Raw genomic sequence first — 18,703 nt, 5'->3', positions numbered from 1 at the left:
TCGCAGAAAAGCTGTAAAAGTTGGAGCGCAGTGTGCATGTGAAAGTTTAACAGTTAGAGCCTCAAAATTTYGTCCCTGCTCAGATAGCAGTGAAACATAAGTGRCAGAACTAAAAACAGACTTGCCTGCACGCACTCAAATCATTTATCCAGGAGGGAGGCAGAGCAGCCTAGAATTCCTTTAATCAAGTTGTTTACGATCCTCAGTTTGACGTTGACTCACTTGGGAAGATTTTCTCCCCTTTTAAGACAAAATGTGAAATTATATGAAATTAGAGGCAGCAGYGGGACTCGAGCGCTTGTGCTGAAGACACCCCAAGCCTCAATACATATATCACTACCACATGCAAACAGCAGAAACGGGTCGGACAAGATCGCCTGTCCTCACTGGATTTTCTTCTCTCTTTTTTTTATTTTTTTATTTTTGCTTTCTTTATTCTCCCGCTCTCCCTGAGTGGCTCTGTGCAGTGAAGAAGAAACGCAATTAGGGAAGGGGTCCTCTGGGTCCGGACTTGTCAGGAAGCACCTGATTTTCATGGCAAAACCAGGGAGGGGAAAGTCCCCTGCCTGGTGGGTGGGGCGGGCCACACAGACAGACACACACGCAATAAACTTTACTCCATATCTCACACAAGTCTCCCTAAGCATGACCCTGTGAACTGTGACACGTTAATCTTTAAAAAAAAAAAAAAAAACTTGTATTGTAGTTTATTTTTATTGGGCACTGGACTTTTCTTGCTGCATGATTGATAGCCAGTGCAAAAAAATTTTTCATGCAAGACGCAGAAAAGTAATAACCGCTCAAATATTTTCAGATATTAAAAAACTTAATTCATGTTTTGCTGACACTTGCTTTTGCTAATCCGCCAATGATGAAAGTGGGAGAAAAATAAAAGCCGTTGCAAAATRAATMAGAATGTGCTTTTTGAATCCGAGCCACTCCAGTATTTAGCAGCACAATGAAACTGCGGTGCTACCAGTTGATTTAGGACTGTATCRATCAGATAATGTTATTTCTGTTTGTCTCACAGGGAAGTACTCTGAGAAAGAGAAAGATGTACGAAGAGTTCCTCAGCAAGGTCTCCATCCTTGGTAAGTGTATTTGTCAGATCAATACGGTGCCTTTTAAAAGTATTTATAAGCCTTCGGCATTTGGACAATTTGTGAAATTGTGGGAAATATACATTCTTTTCAATTTGTTTTCTAAATGAAATTCAGAAAAGTGTGGTCTACGTTGATTTTCATCCAGCACAACCAATTTCCTTCAGAACTCATCAAATTTGAGTCGTGTATGTGTCGAATAAAATTCTTTGGCTGCTAACTGGTACAAAAAATGTGAACACATTACTTCAGTTTTAGCACCACGCCACTGACTTCTTGTTTGTTTGAGATTTAATTTTAAAATTCTTTGTTTTTAAATGCCTTACCCGTATAGTAAGCTTCAACCCTACGGCCTCTCAAACTTAAAGCTGCTCCAACTTTTTCCAACCATTGAGTTGGCTGCTCATCAGGCAGCCTGACTCACTTGACGTTTTTAAGTCCTCTGGATTGGATTGAACAAAAAACATACTGTAGGCTAGGAACAAACAAGAGATAACTTTCCAGAATTGTGTTCTCAAAAAACTGGGAAGCTATGCATGCTGTCTTTTCACCTCTTACTGCTGTATCACAAAATCCTATGAAATACATTGAAGTTTGCAGTTTTAATGGGACAAAGTGCGGCAAGAAATTTACACTAAGACGACTCGTTCATTGTTTCTACTTTAATAAAGAATGGGTACTTTTGCACAAGCAATAATAATCTGTGATCGAAGTTGATTTAAAAGGCCCAGCATCCAGAGTTGAGGGAGTTAAATTAACATATATTATAGATTAGCCCCACATAAACACAGGCATACGCTGTCACACGGGGCCTATAGCGGAGTAAGGTTTGTGTTTACAGTCTTAATCTACTCAGTGTTCGCCCTTAAGCCCGCCACACTCTGTAATGTCTCTGTGTGGACAATTAAAGTATAGGGGGTTAGGATAAGCCTCTCTTTCCTGCTGGAATTTGGATAACACCCAGCCTACACAGGCCACTGGATTTAAAGGGAAGGTGAATGAGATTCATTCTGACTTTCGAATTGAGTTGCAATTGGAAGTGACGTCTCATCCCCATCCGCTTGATTGTGTGTGTGTGTGGTGTGTTAGGGTAAGGCCGTGCCCCCTGTACAGAGTTATTAGCTGGGTGAGTAAACGCATACACTCAATTCAGGGACTCAGGAGATTGTCTCTCTGAAGTCGGCTCTTTTCATTTTTATTCTCCCCTTTTGACAGCTTTGTTGAGGCTTGAATTCGAGAACCCGCCTCCCTCGTTGAGGTAGAATACCTCTCTTCAGTCCCCCCTTTCCACTGCTTCGCCTCTCTGCTCGCCCTCTGTCAGACGCAAGAGGGAGAGGGGGCGAGAGTGTTTTTGTTTGTCTTTGATTTCAGAGATGGCCACAAAATTGGGTGCAAGCCCTTGATGTTTTCGTGTCAAGTGAGAAACAACAAATGTTTGTCGCACTCGCACTTAAGCAGGCTCCGACATCCCAGCGGTGGGGTCCCTGGATGTTTACAGCGAGCCGATCCAAGTGGGTGCAGGCTCCGCGAAGCGTAAAATGTAGCTCCTTTAGTCAAGACATCTCTGTATCGTGTTACTTGCCTTGCCGTTAAGGATCACCTCTCTGCAGGACCTGCTGCCTTTTAGTTTGCAGCCAGACAGAAGACATCCATCTGGGTCCGGCAGACAGCGCGGCCCCACCGGAGAGGACACTGGACACCTCCAAACTGCCAGGCCTATCCTAGTTAATCCTAAATGCATACACGGTTATACACACAGATAAATAGACACAACAGGATCAGTTCGTGAGCTCACCGGGAGACAATGCTGCCAGACAAAGAGAGCCCGCTGCAGTTTTACGCCTCTAACTCGTGTCTTAGTCAAATAAAAACAGGGAGTCATCTTTTCATCTAGACAAAGCCGAGGATGAGGAGTGTTTTCGCTGCAGATAAGCCACATTCCACATGCAGATGGATAGGCCTGGGGAAGATTAGCCCACACTGATCTGCTGATGTGTGAATGAAGGATGAGATCATCTGGTCAAACATCTGTGTGGAGATACTTGGTTATTACYRGCCGATCGGTCTTCCTTAAACATCACATTTTGCGTGGCTTTGACCTCTTTTGGTCGAAGCATTTCTGTTTTTTCCGAGAGCGATGAGAAACTATCGGCTCGGGTTTCTGCGAAATAGCCAACGGCTTCTAGGAATATCTCGGGCTAACCACGTCAATGTCCCTGCGGTCGGATAGTTGGAACAACCAACTGGCTGAAAGAAAATACTGATTGAATTTTCCTTTTTTCCAAGCTCGATTCATTCCAGCTTTATTGTAAAATGTTTTGGAAATATTTAATAATAATTAGCGACTATTTTTGGTCACTAATTTGCTGGTTGTAAAAGCAACTAAATAGACCTGATGTTTTATTTAATCGGTCTAATTTCAGAGTACTCTTTGCTCTTGAGGATTTTTTTTCCTTTTTGCAACCACAAACTTGTTAGTGAGATTTAATGTGATGTTCCATTCCTGTTAGAGGTGATTTTCCATCCCAGTAAGTTTTTAGCTGCCCCTTTTTTTTGCAAAAATTTTCCTGTATTTAGGTTCTCCCTATATGTACATTTTAGTGCATTTTTTATATTGCATTAAAGCTGTTCCCATTGACATACAATTAATTGCTTAATTGTAAGAATAACCGATTACTAAAATAATTAATTGCAGCCCTGAATATGTATAAAATTGCAATCACAAAGAACTTGATTGCAATATTTGGTTAGCATTCTCTTTTCCCAATATTATGCATCTTTATAATACCCTCTATGTTTGCATTGGTCCATATGTGGCTTTTTGTAAACTTTTAGCAGGACTTTTTGTCGCTTTTTACTTTCTCTCTAAATAGATGTGCGCCTTTCTGTTTTACTAGCTCAAATGTTTGTTGATGTTTCACATCAAATCTCAATGAAGTTTGTGGGTGCAACGCCACAAAATATTGAAACGTTCACATGGTCTGAATACTTTTGCAAGGCGCTGCATTCAGCACGCTCTCATACGTAGCTTATTGCTGAGTAAAAKATTCTTTTTGGGGATAAATCATATCTCTGTCACCACAAACCACCGTAAGTAGAACAGATTTAGGGCTCAGTTTTAAGGTGTTTAAGCTCCCTGGGCCTCCATGAAACGAGGGGAGTAGTCAAAGGATCTGAAATGTAATGGTTCCTGATGAATAACCGGATTAGCCTGGAATGGGATTTATCCCCGCAACTTCCCYGGAGAACCGTGAAGGCAGCAGCGTCTGTGAGCGTGAAACCTACACGGTTTGAATATGAGTTTGTGCGTCCGCTGTTTCACAGTTTTAACGTGCTTCATTCACAGAGTCTTTGGATAAGTGGGAGCGCCTGACTGTGGCTGATGCCCTGGAGCCAGTTCAGTTTGAGGATGGGGAGAAGATCGTAGTGCAGGGCGAGCCCGGAGATGACTTCTTCATTATTACAGAGGTAAGGATCTGTCATGTCTGCCCATTATGTTGGCTAATTTCAACGCTTTGTCTCATTTCCTCTAAAGTGTAAGTGCTGACATGTAGGACCTGAGTGTATGCATGTGTCATCAGGTGGGCGCACAAGGGTTGACGTTCATGTCACTGAGCCGAAGCCTTGAAGACTTCTCCGCTGACATCAGAACTGATTTTAGTTTATTGCCACCAGCAGACAGATTACCTGCCCCGGCCCTCAACCACAATTCCTGTGCAAAGGGCAGGCCCCCCTCACAGTGCAAGCTTTGTGGAGAAGGGGCCCCTGGCATGGCTTCTCRGAGGGCCCCTTGCCTGTCATCCTAACACAGTTTTGATTAACTCCATACTTGTATAGCTTTCAGCGGGGTCAGGCCAGGAGGATTCTGGCTGGAGGGCTCCTGACGGGAGGGAGACCCCGCTTCTCTTTCCTCTCCTCTTTTCAGACTCTCCTGCAGGTGATGCTCACCTCATCACATGCCGGCAGTAATGTCCATGTCCGTCCAGATTTCTTCTTAGCTTTGATTACAGTACGCAAGATTAGGTAAGGCGGAGGTGAAATGTAAGGAGGCTGAATGATGTCAGACTTTATCCCATGTTTTACTGAATCTGTTTTTTTCTCTTCACCKGTATCCTTCCTACACAACACTCTCCCTTTGTTCTACATCTCTTTTCTTTTGTTTTTTTCGCTCTCATCACTGAGCCTGGCTTCAACTCCAATTAGGGCTGGGCGACATGGCTTACAAATGGAATACCAGATTCGATTTCCGATTTTAATTTTAAAAAAAATTGCTTTCTTTTCTCTAAAAGTAAATTACAAATGACAGAAAATGTTTTCAGAAAGTGACTCTTAACATTTCTTCTGTGAGAGTGAATTATTAGGGCCAGGCTACAAGAAAAGTTTAGTTGTTTAATTGCGAGAATATAATCACAAATTATCGTAATAAAGACACAATCTTACCAGAACATCTTGTAATTATTTGCAAAATTGTTACAATGACCTGCTACTGATAATAATTTRATTCTGGTGTTTTAAAAGATTAAACATTTCTTTATTTGTAAAACCAATGTACAACTTCTCAAGATGCTCAACATCCAACTTTTTTTTTTTTTGGTTGTTTTTCATGTCRAAGTTCGCATAAATTTACCACTTCATGCTCAGAATACTACTAAGTTTGTTCTTTCTTGTATTATTCAGACTTTATTCTTGCAATTAAAAAAAAAAATTTACAAAATCATATCCTGGCCCTAATATTCCACCATAGAGTTGACCTGAATTCAAAGTCCAAATAAATAGAAACTGTAAAACACACTTGTCAAACAAGATGCCTGACGTTGCTGACATCACTCTGAACTACAGAATATATATATATATATATATATATATATATATTTTTTTTTTTTYTTCTCAATATGCAATCTTTTTGTTTGCTTCTTGCAAATAGATTTAATTGCAAAAAAAAATTGCAACTAAACAGCCTTGTTTTACTAGTCAAGCAATATAAACAAAAAATGTGTGTCTTAACTGAGTAAAAAGCTASAACACCTTCCCCCATAACAGCTAGTTTTACTCCCTTTGGCTGAAACAACTTCGGTGAGGCAGACAGCCACCAGCCTCTGACGTCAGTCTGTGGAAAGTTTTCCCCACTCCTCACTTTCAGCTGTGAGATGTTTTAAAGTCCCTTACATTACCTGCTACAATTGACTTTCTTAAGGACAGCATGTTGTCACTCTTACTACTGACCACAAGTCAGTACAAGACCTCCAGATGTTGCCGTAAAATTCCCAAATCTTATCTTGACACTGACCTGTATTTGCTTTTGGCTCCAGTTCAGCCATGAAAATTGGGTGGGGGTCGGGGGTGCCTGACAGCATAAGAAGTGCACACTCTGTTAAACTGAATGTGTGGCAATGAAGACCAGTTCTCCTAATGACGAACACCCAGGATACCACACGCACACACACACTCACACTCACACTCACACACAACACTAAGTAAACCAGCTATTGAGGAGCAGTAAAATGAGGTTAGCAGGTTGTAATCACACACACAACAAATTGAGCTCTTTGTGAACAGTGGCCACATGTAATGTTTACAGGCTGTACTTTAGCAAACATGGTGAAACATTATATTTAGCTGCAGCAGTGCTTGCAGCCATCCTTGATTTGAGCAGTGACTTTAGTGTCTGTGTCACTYCCCAGCCTCTCATTGTTTTCCCTAAACATCTTATTGCTTCCATAAAAAGCTAAAATATTGAATCTAAATTAAACTCTGTCAAAGTCTTCACACTTTTACCCAGTTGCACACTTTACAGACACGAGCTTTGTGTTTGGATTTTATGTGATAGAGCAATACGAAGCAGCCAGGAGGCCCAGGGAGCTGYGGATTAGGTTGGAGAATTGATGAGCAATCTCCTGTGTGGTCAGGGATAGCTGGTCCACACAGGGGTTGATGGAAAGATGGCCAGAGCAGATTATAAGGCAATCCTGCAGAAGACTTGCTACCGGGAAGGAGATTCAYTTTGCTRCAGGACAACAAGACTAAAGATACGATCTGAACTAATATGGGATGGTTCAGATTGAAGGAAATTCATGTCTTAGAGTGACCCAAAATCTAGAGTATATTGGGAACTTATTGGGATTCTGTGGGAACACTCCTTTAAATCTAAATGAACCKGAGCTACTTTGTGAAGGAGAATGAGCAAAAATGGTCAGTCTGTCGATGGTCAAAGAGAGCAGACATTGCAGCAGAAGTATTTTGTCTACATTTATGCACAATACTTYTTTGATTTATATTGACAAAAAAAATGTTGAAAATCATTCTTTTCCACCAACCTAACAGTTACTTATGCTCTGTGTTGGTCTGTTTCTTAAAATACCAAGAAAGTGCATTGATGTGTGTCGTAATGCAAGAGTACTTGGGAAGGTTTTAGCTGAATGAGTGCTCTAAACTTCCTAACATTGTATTTCACCAGCTGGTCGTGTCTGAGGCCTCCAAATTTAGCTGCAGACATCCCTCAAAGGTCAGACTGACTCTGCAGAAAATAGAAAAAGAAGAAAAAAAAAGAAAAACAATCAACTTTGCATGACTCACCGATCTGGGAGTTTGTACATGCCAAAAGGAGAAAAATATGTTGTGAACTCGAGGGGAATAGAAGATGGAGATACAGTAAAAGTGGGAGCAAAGAKGGGAATGCGTTTTCCGACTCAACAAACAAGTTTTAGCTTGTGCTTATCGCAGATCAGGCGCTCTTATCATTAAGGACGATGACTACATTTTATACAAGATTTATCGCCGTTTCCCACCTTAAATCTTTCGTGGGCCTGTACACACCCACTGTTTTTCCACCTACTTTTGCGCCCAGTAGCGGTTCGGTTCCGTTTGTAACCTCATGTCTCATGGCAGCCCAACTTTCCCAGAGCGCCGTGGACTGGGCTGGAATGCGTGCTGCTGACTTTCACACGGGGTCAGGAGACCCGGCCTCCCGGGAGGGGAGACGAGAGAGAGCGAGGGAGACAGACGGAGGCAGAGAGGAAAGGGATGAGCAAAGGAGGGCAGGACGTGTGGGCAGACCGCAAAATAAAGGAGGATTTTGAAAGTGTGACTAATTGCAAGAAAAGCTCCCTGCAGTCTCACCATATTCTCCCTTTTTCTGYGTCTTCTCATGTGCACATATTATGGTTGTTGTTGCTATTTATATGACTGCAGTGCCTTTGCTCATATGTCCCTTGTGTCCTAATCTGTCTCCTCTCGCTATTATTTGTGAATCAGCGAAAGGGAAAAAAAAGAAAAAAACACCACTAAATACGTACCGCTTTAAAAGAAGGAGYTTATGGAGACATCATGTTTTTGTGGCCTGGATGGAAGATCGAGGCTTTAATGAAAGAGGACATGTTTACATTTTATTCTCACACTGTACAAACAAGCCCTCACAGGCTCCAGGGGCCACGAGGTGTCGAATCTCAGCTTCCTTAACGTCAACCACTTTTTTCCGTCCTTATTTCTTCTCCTTCTTCTGTTGTCATGAATGGAAGGCTTTTCATTTTAGAATACAAATAAAATAATCCTTAGTCCTTACGTAAAGTAAGGCCATGGCAGTATTATGCTGGGGTAATGACTGAGTTTAGCATAGATGGGGAAAATGGTTGGAGTTGATGGAAAGACAGACAGAACTGCTTACAGGTCCGTCCTGAAAGGAAACCTGCAGGAGGTGGTGGTGACGTGACAAAATGTGGAAAAGTTAATGAGGTGTGAATACTTCTCCGTAGACTTGCATACTTTTGTGGCTTGATGTATGCTACACTATTATTTAACATGGTTAAATTCTTTTATTATTAAAAATATCAAAATAATGAGTTGGCTGCAAATCTTTGCTGTCAAGTAAAAGTGTAAATGGGCWTTRCATATTGTTCAACTGGACGTTGATCCTGACTCTGAAATCTTTTCCATCCACCTTATGATCAACTCCGACCAGCCTCCCCACAGCATGGTGCTGCCGCTGCTGTGTTTCAACGTGGAATTTAATGTTTCCTCCCACACACGGTGTTTTGAAATCACGTGAACGCTACTTCATGTTGATCCATCACATAAAATCCCCCAAAAATAAACTGAAGTTTGTGGTTATAATGTAATTGAATGTGAAAATATTTAAGGTTCTATATTTTTATTTCCAAATATGAAGTTAGTTCAGGAAAAAAATATATATATATTTTAAATATCACTATGTAAATAAAACACAGACGTTCTTAAAGGTAGGAACGTCATGAAGTCGTCTTCTCTGCTCACGTATTTGCCCTCGTCTCCCACACTCATCGCTCTAAACAGTATTTCATAAGCTGGCTCACATTTGTCTTTTGACCTCCCACAAGAGTAATCACACTGACGGGACTCAGAGGGTCCCAGTGGGTCACGCAGAACAAAGACCCTCTGTGGATTTCCAACAGCATACATCATCTGCTGTTCGTCTGTATTCCAAACCTGCTTCCTGACGTGCAGTTCAGCTGATGCCTGATCTAAGCGAGGGCAGATCAATGGAGTCCGTAAGGCAGGTAATTTTTTATTTGAGGTTTTCAAATCGAAGGGTGGTTCGGAGGAAGATAAAGATCACCGGGTCCTAATGGAGTAAAGTCATTTTTGGAATTGCTTTAACGCAGCCCTCAGGCGCGGATGGAAGAAGAGAGCAAATTTGGTTAGAAACGGTGCTGCTTGCAGCCTGTGAGCTGTGTGTGTTTGAATGAGAAGGTGCAGACACTCCTGGTGCTGGGTGGCCCCATGAACAGGCTATTCCGGATATCACCTTTCTCCATCTCGCCCCGTGCCCCTGTCTGTGTTTCTCTGAGCGCGTCGGCGTTCCAGTGCTTCTCGTACAAGCAAGCTGTTACATTTTGACTTGTCAACCCAAGTTGATTCATTACCTTCCGCCTGTGGCGTATTTATTTAAGTGCTGATGCATGTGAATATGTATTTCTGCGCATGAGCTGTCACAAAGGACCTGCTGAGGGACAGACGGCCGCTTGTCTCTCATTTAATTGGCGTGAACTCTTTATTCACTCGCGTTTTCCCTGTTATTTTCTGTTTGTTTTTCTTTATGCCTGACCTCTCCTGCCGCCTTTTGTTGTCAGCGGTCTGGAACGGCCTTTGTTAGGCAGGCGAAGCTCTTAAATGTTTATAAAAGAAATATCTGTGGAGCAGAGCACTCCCCCTGAGGTGGTACAGTATGAGATGGTTATCTGGACCACACTGGATGAGGCCTGTTCACGAGCAACTGTTGTTGCAGCGCTGCACTGTCTCACTCTCTTTGTTTGGACATGAATGGAAAGGAGAGTATTACGGTGGTTGTAAACACAGGATCGCTACCTTCCCGCTTATTCGTTTCTCCTTCAGCTTGGAAAAAAAAATCCAACTGCAATCCTGCAAATGCAGTTCATAAGTTGCAAAAATAGCACTTGAACGGGCTAAAAATGTGAAGAAACAATAATGGGGAGGTAAATTGGAAAGAGATTCACCATTTATTGGGATTTAAAATTGTTTTTCTTGTCATAAACAGCAACTGTGAAGTAATTTTAGGGCACGTCGGTGGCGCAGGGGTAAAGTGTGACCCGTGTGTGTGGAGGCCTTGGTCCTCAACGCGGCTGTTGCGAGTTCAAGTCCTGGCCCGACCTCTGCCACATAGCCCCCTCACACCTCCCCCACCCTCTCTCTCTCTCCCTCTCTCTCACTCATAACCCACCTTTCTGTCTAACAACTGCTAAATAAAGGCCAATAAAACCTTTAAAAAACTGTGAAGTACTGATGAGTGTTTTTTTTTTATCTCAATACAAAACCACAACCAGGTGTTAACCAGCAAAAAAAGAAATGAGTGTATTTATATACCTGAAATGCTGATGTAACATCATTTCTAAATCCAGTTTGATTTTCTTCCAGGATTTAACTCCGTTCATCTTCCCCTGAACCCTAACCAGATTCCCTTGATATTCTACATAAAAGCCTCCCCACAGCATGATGCTGCCACCTCCACTGATGTGAAGTGTTAATTTTTCTCCACATCCAGTGTTTTTAGAATTTAAGCAAAACAGTTTAAGTCACATCTTCCATTTTCCCATGAAGCCCAAATTTGTTGAGTTCAGGACTTGTGGTTGTCATGCCAACATATTTTCCTGCCAGAGTTCCTCCAGGGTTCTTGGCTGCTCTCTTAACACTCTCCTTTTCCTGGCTGATTAGATTAGTTATCAGATAAATCATATTTTATCACATTCAAGGCGTCTGAATAAAGCGCCATATGAAGACAGCGCTGCTGCACAACAGCGTAAATGACTTTCCCATGGTCTCTCTGACTGTCACTGTCACTGTTGCGATGTGTTGCGTTGTCAACGTGGTAACTGCACCGTGCACATTTTCCAGCACTGATTCGAGAAGGGGATTCGCAAATTACTCCTTGCTTGAAATACTCTGCACAGCTCATTTCTAGCGTAAACTCACGGAGTCACACACACATCCTTTTGTTGAAATACAGTCTCACCTTTGTCTGCCAGTAGCTGCTGGCAGTTTGAGGGGGGTTCTCATTAAGCCTCATTATATTCATATTTAGCATTATTAGCCTGGTCAGCGACCAGGAGCACAGAAAGCAGAAAGGGATTAGAAACGTTTGAGGGATTGCTGGAACAATCAACTCTGTCTTCTAAAGCAGTCCAAGACAAGCCGGGAACTTCCCGTCTTGACTTTCCTTTTTTTTTTTTTTTTTCCTTTTTTTACCTGCCATCAATTATAGCAGCTCTTAAAACGTCGCATGTTTCGAGATTAGCGCTGAATATGCTTTCAAAGCGTACATTGAGTGCAGCTTCAAGCGTGTTTTCTGGGAGATTTTGGAAAATCTTACATTTTGAGGCATGTAGTTTGAAGTTTGCTAACAGCTGCAGGAATAATCCTTTGTTGGCCAAAATAAATCCAAATAATTTCCCCTTGCCTTTGCTTGTTAGATGAATCACACACTCAAGCTTCCCACAACAACAAAAATGCATGATGAATATATATGCATCCCCTGGAGTTGTTAGACTCTCAGGTGCTTTTTTTGATTTAGAGTTTTCTAATATTAGCTCAGAATTTATGTGTGTGTGTGCGTGTGTGTGTTTGTGCAGTGTTTTGGGGGTCATTTAAGGACTTAAAGCTCCTCTTTGTTGGACATTACAGCAGTTTCCAGTTCACGGATGAGTTCTGATTTAGAGGATTTCGTGATGGAGACAATGATGACTCACTTCATCCCCAAGTGGGCTTAGATGTTTGTGTTTATTATTCAGCGGAGGAACCGGGGCAGAGATGATGGATTTTTCTGTCCTGTCCCGTCTTGGACGTTCCTGTTCGTGTGCGTCCCTCTCAACAGGTGTTCGTCCCACAGCGCCGACGACTAAATCCAGTGCACCTGTGTTCTTATGAAGCAGAGGAATTTTCTCCTCAGCCTAATCCTCCTCATGATGTTCAGCCTCCTGTCCACTTTTTGTTTCCATAGTTTTGCTTTACTTCTACATAGCTGAGGACCTTTCTGTTTCTGTGTGTGCAGGGAATAGCCTCTGTTCTGCAGCGCCGATCTGACAATGAGGAGTACGTCGAGGTCGGGCGCCTCGGACCCTCAGACTACTTTGGTGAGTGCCGTCTTTCTAATTACTTTTTCATCCGCCTCTGATTTTGACCATCCGCTCCTGTTGCGTCCAGGTGAGATCGCCCTGCTGCTGAACCGTCCCCGGGCAGCCACCGTCGTCGCCCGCGGACCCCTCAAGTGCGTGAAGCTGGACCGGCCCCGCTTCGAGCGCGTACTGGGGCCGTGCTCCGAGATCCTCAAGAGGAACATCCAGAGATATAACAGCTTCATCTCCCTCACCGTGTGAGAGCTCGGCCCCCTTCCGCCCACCACTCCACCAGCAGGGGTGTGTACCATCATCAGCAGCATCAGAGGTTTAGCGTCAGGGTTGGGAACCTGGGGGSGGGGGAGGTGTTGGGACACCGGGGTGAACAGCAATTTAAATACAAAATGACACAGAAAGCTTGTTTCCTACCTTTACTTCTTTTCTTTTCGTTTTTTTAATCTTGTGCACTTTGACTCAATCTACTTGTCACGTAGCTGTAAAAATCAGAAGAGGACAGAAACCATTTCAATCATGACCTAATGTAAATGAGTCGCTTTACGATGCACGGGGGACTCGCATAAAAATGGTGTTTGCACTTTGATGTATTTTACGGAGCATGCGGACACATTCAGGAATCATGGAGGAAGTGAAGTCATGTTTACGCACAGCGTCAGGAAGTGGGTGCACATTTCTTTGCTCACTGGATGTTGTTGCTTTTTGATGCCTTTTTATTTTTATTTTGTTTTTTTTTTGTTTTTATTTTATCTCTGCCTGTGCATTGCATCTTTTCTCGATCAAAACAGACACGCACTACACAGATCTTTGTTCCCTGAAATGTACTGTAGTCAGAGAGGTGTGAAGAAAACGTTTCTCGGCTGTTTTAATATTTTCTTTGCGTCGAAGGAATAACTCTGTTATCCTTATCAGGTTCAAGATTGTTAGATGTAGCTGGGGGCTTCCTTTGTAGATTTTTTTTTTTTTATTGCTAACATATACAACAATAAAAAAAACATGAAATTTGTGTTAAAATATACTGTCTGTGCATCCAAAGAGTGATGCAGCTTTTGGTTGTACTGATTTTCCTAACTCTAGCAGCTATTGGAGCCAATTTGACAGAATGAAATGGATAATTACTGTCAGACTCTGCAGTGTAGAAACATATCTTTTTTTTTTTAACCTACTTTATCTGTTATTCTGCTCTCTTATTTTTATTTTTTTTCAGTTGGTGATTTCTTGCTCTCTGGGCCCGTTTTAAATCATGCATCCACTTTGCAAAGCTTGGATCTGAATTTTAAAGCTGATGTTCAGAGCGAGCTTTCGAGCTATTTTCTTTTACCTCCCACATCATCTTGCTCAGATAAACTTGGATCATCTTCCATCTGTCCTTGTCACAGTTCCAGGTGTTTTAATCTTTTTAATTATTACTCTCACTGCAGATGTGGGCAAGTCGAGGCAAGGAGCTATTAACTTGTAGCCATTTCCTGAATTAGGAAGATCAACACACATCACAGAGGCACGCAGCGAGTGATTCCGAAACGGATTTTGAACATGTCACACTGTGTGAACTTGATTATATAAAAAGGTTGTTGGTAACAATGCCGTTCTGTACGACGGGAGATGGCAGACTGCACGGCTGCTGCCGCCGCAAATGCAGAATCGCAGCAGAAATGGAAAGTTTTGGATGGGAAAGCAGAGTTGGATTCTGGACAGAAGGAGTGGAAAACGAACAAAAGAAGACATTATGGAGGCACTTACTACTTTCCTACATGAGAGGAATTGGAAAGTAATAAGCTTTTATAAATTTCCCCATAAAATTTCAAACACTGACTAATATTTTTGTAAGTCATCTTTGCACAGCGGACAACCTGCTCCTTTTGAATGATATGTTCTCATGTGTTTTTGATTTAGAAGTGTGGCTGAGAGAAATTATGCTCTGTTTCATGTCATATTTATTCCCCAGAGGCCGTCCCTGCACAGCGTGAACCTGCCTCCTGAGTCGCATCATATTTATTCCCCAGTGAAACAAGATCACTTGATTGCCAATCAAAACTTTAGAGACAGTCTGGTTATCTTAAAATATGTGGAAAAAAATCATCAAACTTTTTTTTATTCTTGAAGCATACTTTTTCCCCCCTACTTATAATAAATGTACTCACGTTTTTTTTTTTCTTCTAAATTTTCAGTGTGACAAAGTAAAAGAAAGGTTTCTTTGAATTTTCTAACACTATTTGTGGTAAAAAAAAAAACAACACATTTATTAAACCTTTTACTTGAGTGGTCTGAGCAGTGTTAAACTTCAAGTTCATCTTGGTCAACATATCAGTTGCTGGAGCCTGAAGATTTCAGCTCTGTGAAGACGGTAAAAGCATCTTCTCAGTTCGATACGATAACCGTTTTTTTTCCCCACTTCATGAGAAACTGCAGCCCAGCGTTTACCATTGAGCTACATCACACTTTAGATACACAGACAGTACTTGTTGGGATCACTTCTTCATTCCTGTTTTCAGCTCTTCTGTCAGGTTAGTTGAAAAATAACAAAAAAAATATGTAGAGATCCTTAACGTTTCTGTGAGCTGTTGTTCTCCAAAGGTTCAGTCGTGTCGTCTCCACGCGACCGAACCCGAAAGGCTTACACCGTCTCAGGACTGAATGAAGAAATCTGCTTGTTTTTGAGGTGATTTTGTTTGATGTTTTAGTACTTTTGCACCACTTTCGAGTTTAAAAACGTTGGGTCAGCACCGCAGTCTGATTCAGATGTTTTTGAAATGTTCTCAATAAGAGAAAGTTGAGAAAACTAAGAACTTGTGTTGGTTTCCTTTGATCTACAGTTCTGTCAGCGTTGCACAACGGACCCGGTGTAAAAAAAAAAAGGGACCTTAAGAAAAAGAGTCTTTCTGTATTTCTCTTCTGTGTATCTTTTTTTTTTTCCAACTTTCAAACCATCTTGAGCAAATAAAGATAAGCTTCAGAAACTCTTTTGATTTGACGTTATTTTCTTGGTCTTTTTGGTCCCTGGGGGAGTTGTGACTTTTCCTCACATTCTTTCCTCCCGTTTATCCCAGCTTTTGGCACATTTTCCTTCTCTCCTGACTGGACTTAGTTCCTACTCTTTTCTTTACCTCACCTCATATTCTTGACTGCACATAACCTCTGATTGCTGTTGAATCTCTGATAACTTTCCTTCTCTCTCCTGCTTACCTCCTCAGTCACGTCTCTCATATTTCTTCCTACAGGCTTCTCCCTCTTTTTCCCACCCTCCACTTTAGTCTGCTCTCTGTCCTTCTCCTTCTCACGTTAAGCCAAGTGTCAGTCATCCGTCATAGCGGGGCTGTCAGAAAGGCTCGGAGCTCCTCCCAGGCTGTTTACACCACCGTGGACTAAAGCCTCTGCAGCTTTGACACATTCCTCTTCATCTTAATGTCCACTAAATCAACTGAGGAATGTGCCCCCAACTCGCTGACATTGAGTTTAATACTCCCCTCGCCACACAGGCACAGCTTCTTTGGCTTTCACAGTGTACGCTAACGGACCTTAACAAGTTTGGGTTTTTCCTCAAGCTATCGATTCAACATTTTCTGATTGCAATTTTGGTCCTTAAGTGCCTTGCCCAAGGACAAAATGACTGACAGAGAACGAGCCGTCATTCCACTAATTACAAAACGTTGTGCTATTTCCTGAGCCTCTCTCACCTCTGATGGTCCAGTCTTAGGCTTTTGACCTTGAGCTCAAGCACATTAAGGGTACACAGCTGGACACTTACCCAAAATCCACCGGCGAATCCATCTCTAACTGGCTCACAAGAGCCAAATTGAAGGAATCAGGAGTCAAAGTGCAGACTTAAATCTGACTGAGATGCCGCGGTATTGAAAACTTTACAATGTGTCTTCGTTAAAACAATCCTGCACATAAGAGTGGATCTGTTTCCATTAATCAAAGCTGTTCATTAGGCTTAGAGGGGATTCACACAGAGCAGTGTAGGTTTGGATAGATTTCTTCTGTCCTTTTTCACACTTAACAGAAATGACCATTTAAAAGTGCATCTTGTCTAGTTGTTTGTATCTGGAAGATCTTTTTCACAGCATTCAACATGACTGAAAACAATAAATGAGATTGTTGCTGGGTTAAAACCTGACTAAAGTTATTGTGAGGAAATGGAAAGAATGAATTTAGCTACCAGGTATTTTAGGCTCTTTGGTTGACCTCAGGACAGGTGCAGACCAACCATTTCACAGCCCAGCCTGCTGACAGCTCACTAAATCCATTCATTTTGATTCAAACTTCTGGAAATGGCATGAAACTGAACCTTATAAGTACCACTGTTATTCAAGCATTTACCAAAGAATGCAGCATTTGTATGACAGGGTACGCCTAAATTAACAAAAGAGGAACTGGTCACCTAAGCCTTCCCTTTTGTATCTGTGCGTGTGTGTGTGTGTGTGTGTGTTAGCATACGTGTGTGTGTTCAGAGTACCAGATTAGACACGGCCATTACCGAGCCATCCTGGGTGGGCTAGCTAAGGACAAATCTTGGCACTGTCACATGTGCAGTGTTATGAAGCTCTGACACGATGGAACAGAGCCAGTATAGGAGTAAACACAAACACACACTTTCAGTCTGTGCTGCTGCTTTTATATTCATTTGGTCCTGCTACTCTCCATGACTCTAGTGGATTATAAAAAAACAAACAAATAGCAGCTCTAGAACCTGTATGACAACCGCAGTGCAGAGTTGTTGGAGAAAGATGGTTTCCTTTTACGTTTTTTTTTTTTAATAAATAAAAATCTAACATGGGAAGTGCGTTTGTGTTCAGCTTCTCCACCCTGAGCTCCTGCTACAGCTAACAGCTTCTTGGATTTACGTCTGGACTTTGAGTAGTCCATTTTGAGACCTTAATGCATCTTTATCTAGGTCGTTTTTGAACCTTTGATTGCATGTTTAGTGGCAGAAGGTCGATATCCAGCCCACTTCAAGTCTTTTGCATTCTCCCACTGGAGAATGTTGGGCATAACTCAGTGCAGAAGGCTGAAAATAAAAATGTGCTAAATTTGTCTAATTGTTATTTGTGAAAATGTGGAAAAACATGCACAAACATGCATTACTTTGTGTCGCTCTATCACATAAAGTCACCAAAACAAATTGAAGTTTGTGGCTAAACTTTTAAGAGATACTTTTATGATGCCAAGCAATGATGGTCTTGGTATCTACTATTGCTTCAACCTTTCCCACCTCTCACGCCGTTCCATATTCACACTCACTGATGAGTAAGTCTGCTGACTCCTTGTCTCTGAAAATCTGGACGAGACTTGAGGATGAGGATGGAGTTAGAGGAGGCAATGAGCAATCAAGAGGCAGAAGTGAAAGATCACACAAGCTTCACTGTGGGACCCATAACAATGGCTTTCTAGTTTTTTTCTGAACTCCTCTGAGAGTAACTCACATAAGCTCCTCAGAGTTTATCCCGACATGGAAACATTTTCCCCACTCATTTACAGCGTGGCTTCTCATGCACATCCCTCCAAATTCCAAGTTTTATATAACGAGTGCCTAAAATTTACAAGATTAACTAACTGGGAGGAATTTGGTGTTTTTTGTGCTTTTTTTTTTTTTTGTATAATCCCACACACTTTATGAGAAGATATTTAAACCTGGCACAGTGCCGTGGGGTGTGTTAGCATCATCACCTCCCCCCATGTCTTTTTCTTGACTCTCCCTCTTTTGTTTTCTGGCCTSTTCGCTTGCTCTCTGTGTTCCCACAGATGCCACCTCTCCTCCGTCTCCCCCTTCCTCTCCACCAGAGGGATTCAGGCTAATTAAAACGCTTGGTGATCTCCATTGTTTCTCCCTGCTTTCCCCCTTTCCGATTCAACCCTCCACCCCCCACCTGCACTAATGATCTTGGACTCTGATACTCAGCTGTCAGGATATATTGGGTGTGGCGACCTGTTGGCTTCAGAGCCGGGTTTAGCCTGGTTTAGTTGAAAAATCTCAGTCCAGCGGCGTCCTCT

The 18,703-nt window shown here is 42.1% G+C and overlaps 1 protein-coding gene across 5 annotated transcripts in view; it reads left to right on the top strand.

Annotated features, from left to right (window-relative positions):
• Positions 1–15,672, top strand: part of prkar1b (protein kinase, cAMP-dependent, regulatory, type I, beta) — a 68,729-nt gene extending 53,057 nt beyond the window's left edge. For all 5 annotated transcript variants that reach the window (XM_008416713.2, XM_017306354.1, XM_008416714.2 and 2 more), the window contains 4 exons: positions 1,031–1,091; positions 4,447–4,568; positions 12,634–12,715; positions 12,786–15,672. In XM_008416713.2, coding sequence (XP_008414935.1) covers positions 1,031–1,091; positions 4,447–4,568; positions 12,634–12,715; positions 12,786–12,958 — 438 coding nt within the window. In that variant the 3' untranslated portion in view covers positions 12,959–15,672. The remainder of the gene's footprint in view (positions 1–1,030; positions 1,092–4,446; positions 4,569–12,633; positions 12,716–12,785) is intronic.
• Positions 15,673–18,703: the final 3,031 nt, after the last annotated feature.

Source organism: Poecilia reticulata, linkage group LG8 (assembly GCF_000633615.1).
Source record: "Poecilia reticulata strain Guanapo linkage group LG8, Guppy_female_1.0+MT, whole genome shotgun sequence".
Classification (NCBI taxonomy): Eukaryota; Metazoa; Chordata; class Actinopteri; order Cyprinodontiformes; family Poeciliidae; genus Poecilia; species Poecilia reticulata.
This window is presented reverse-complemented; position numbering and strand designations above follow the sequence as displayed.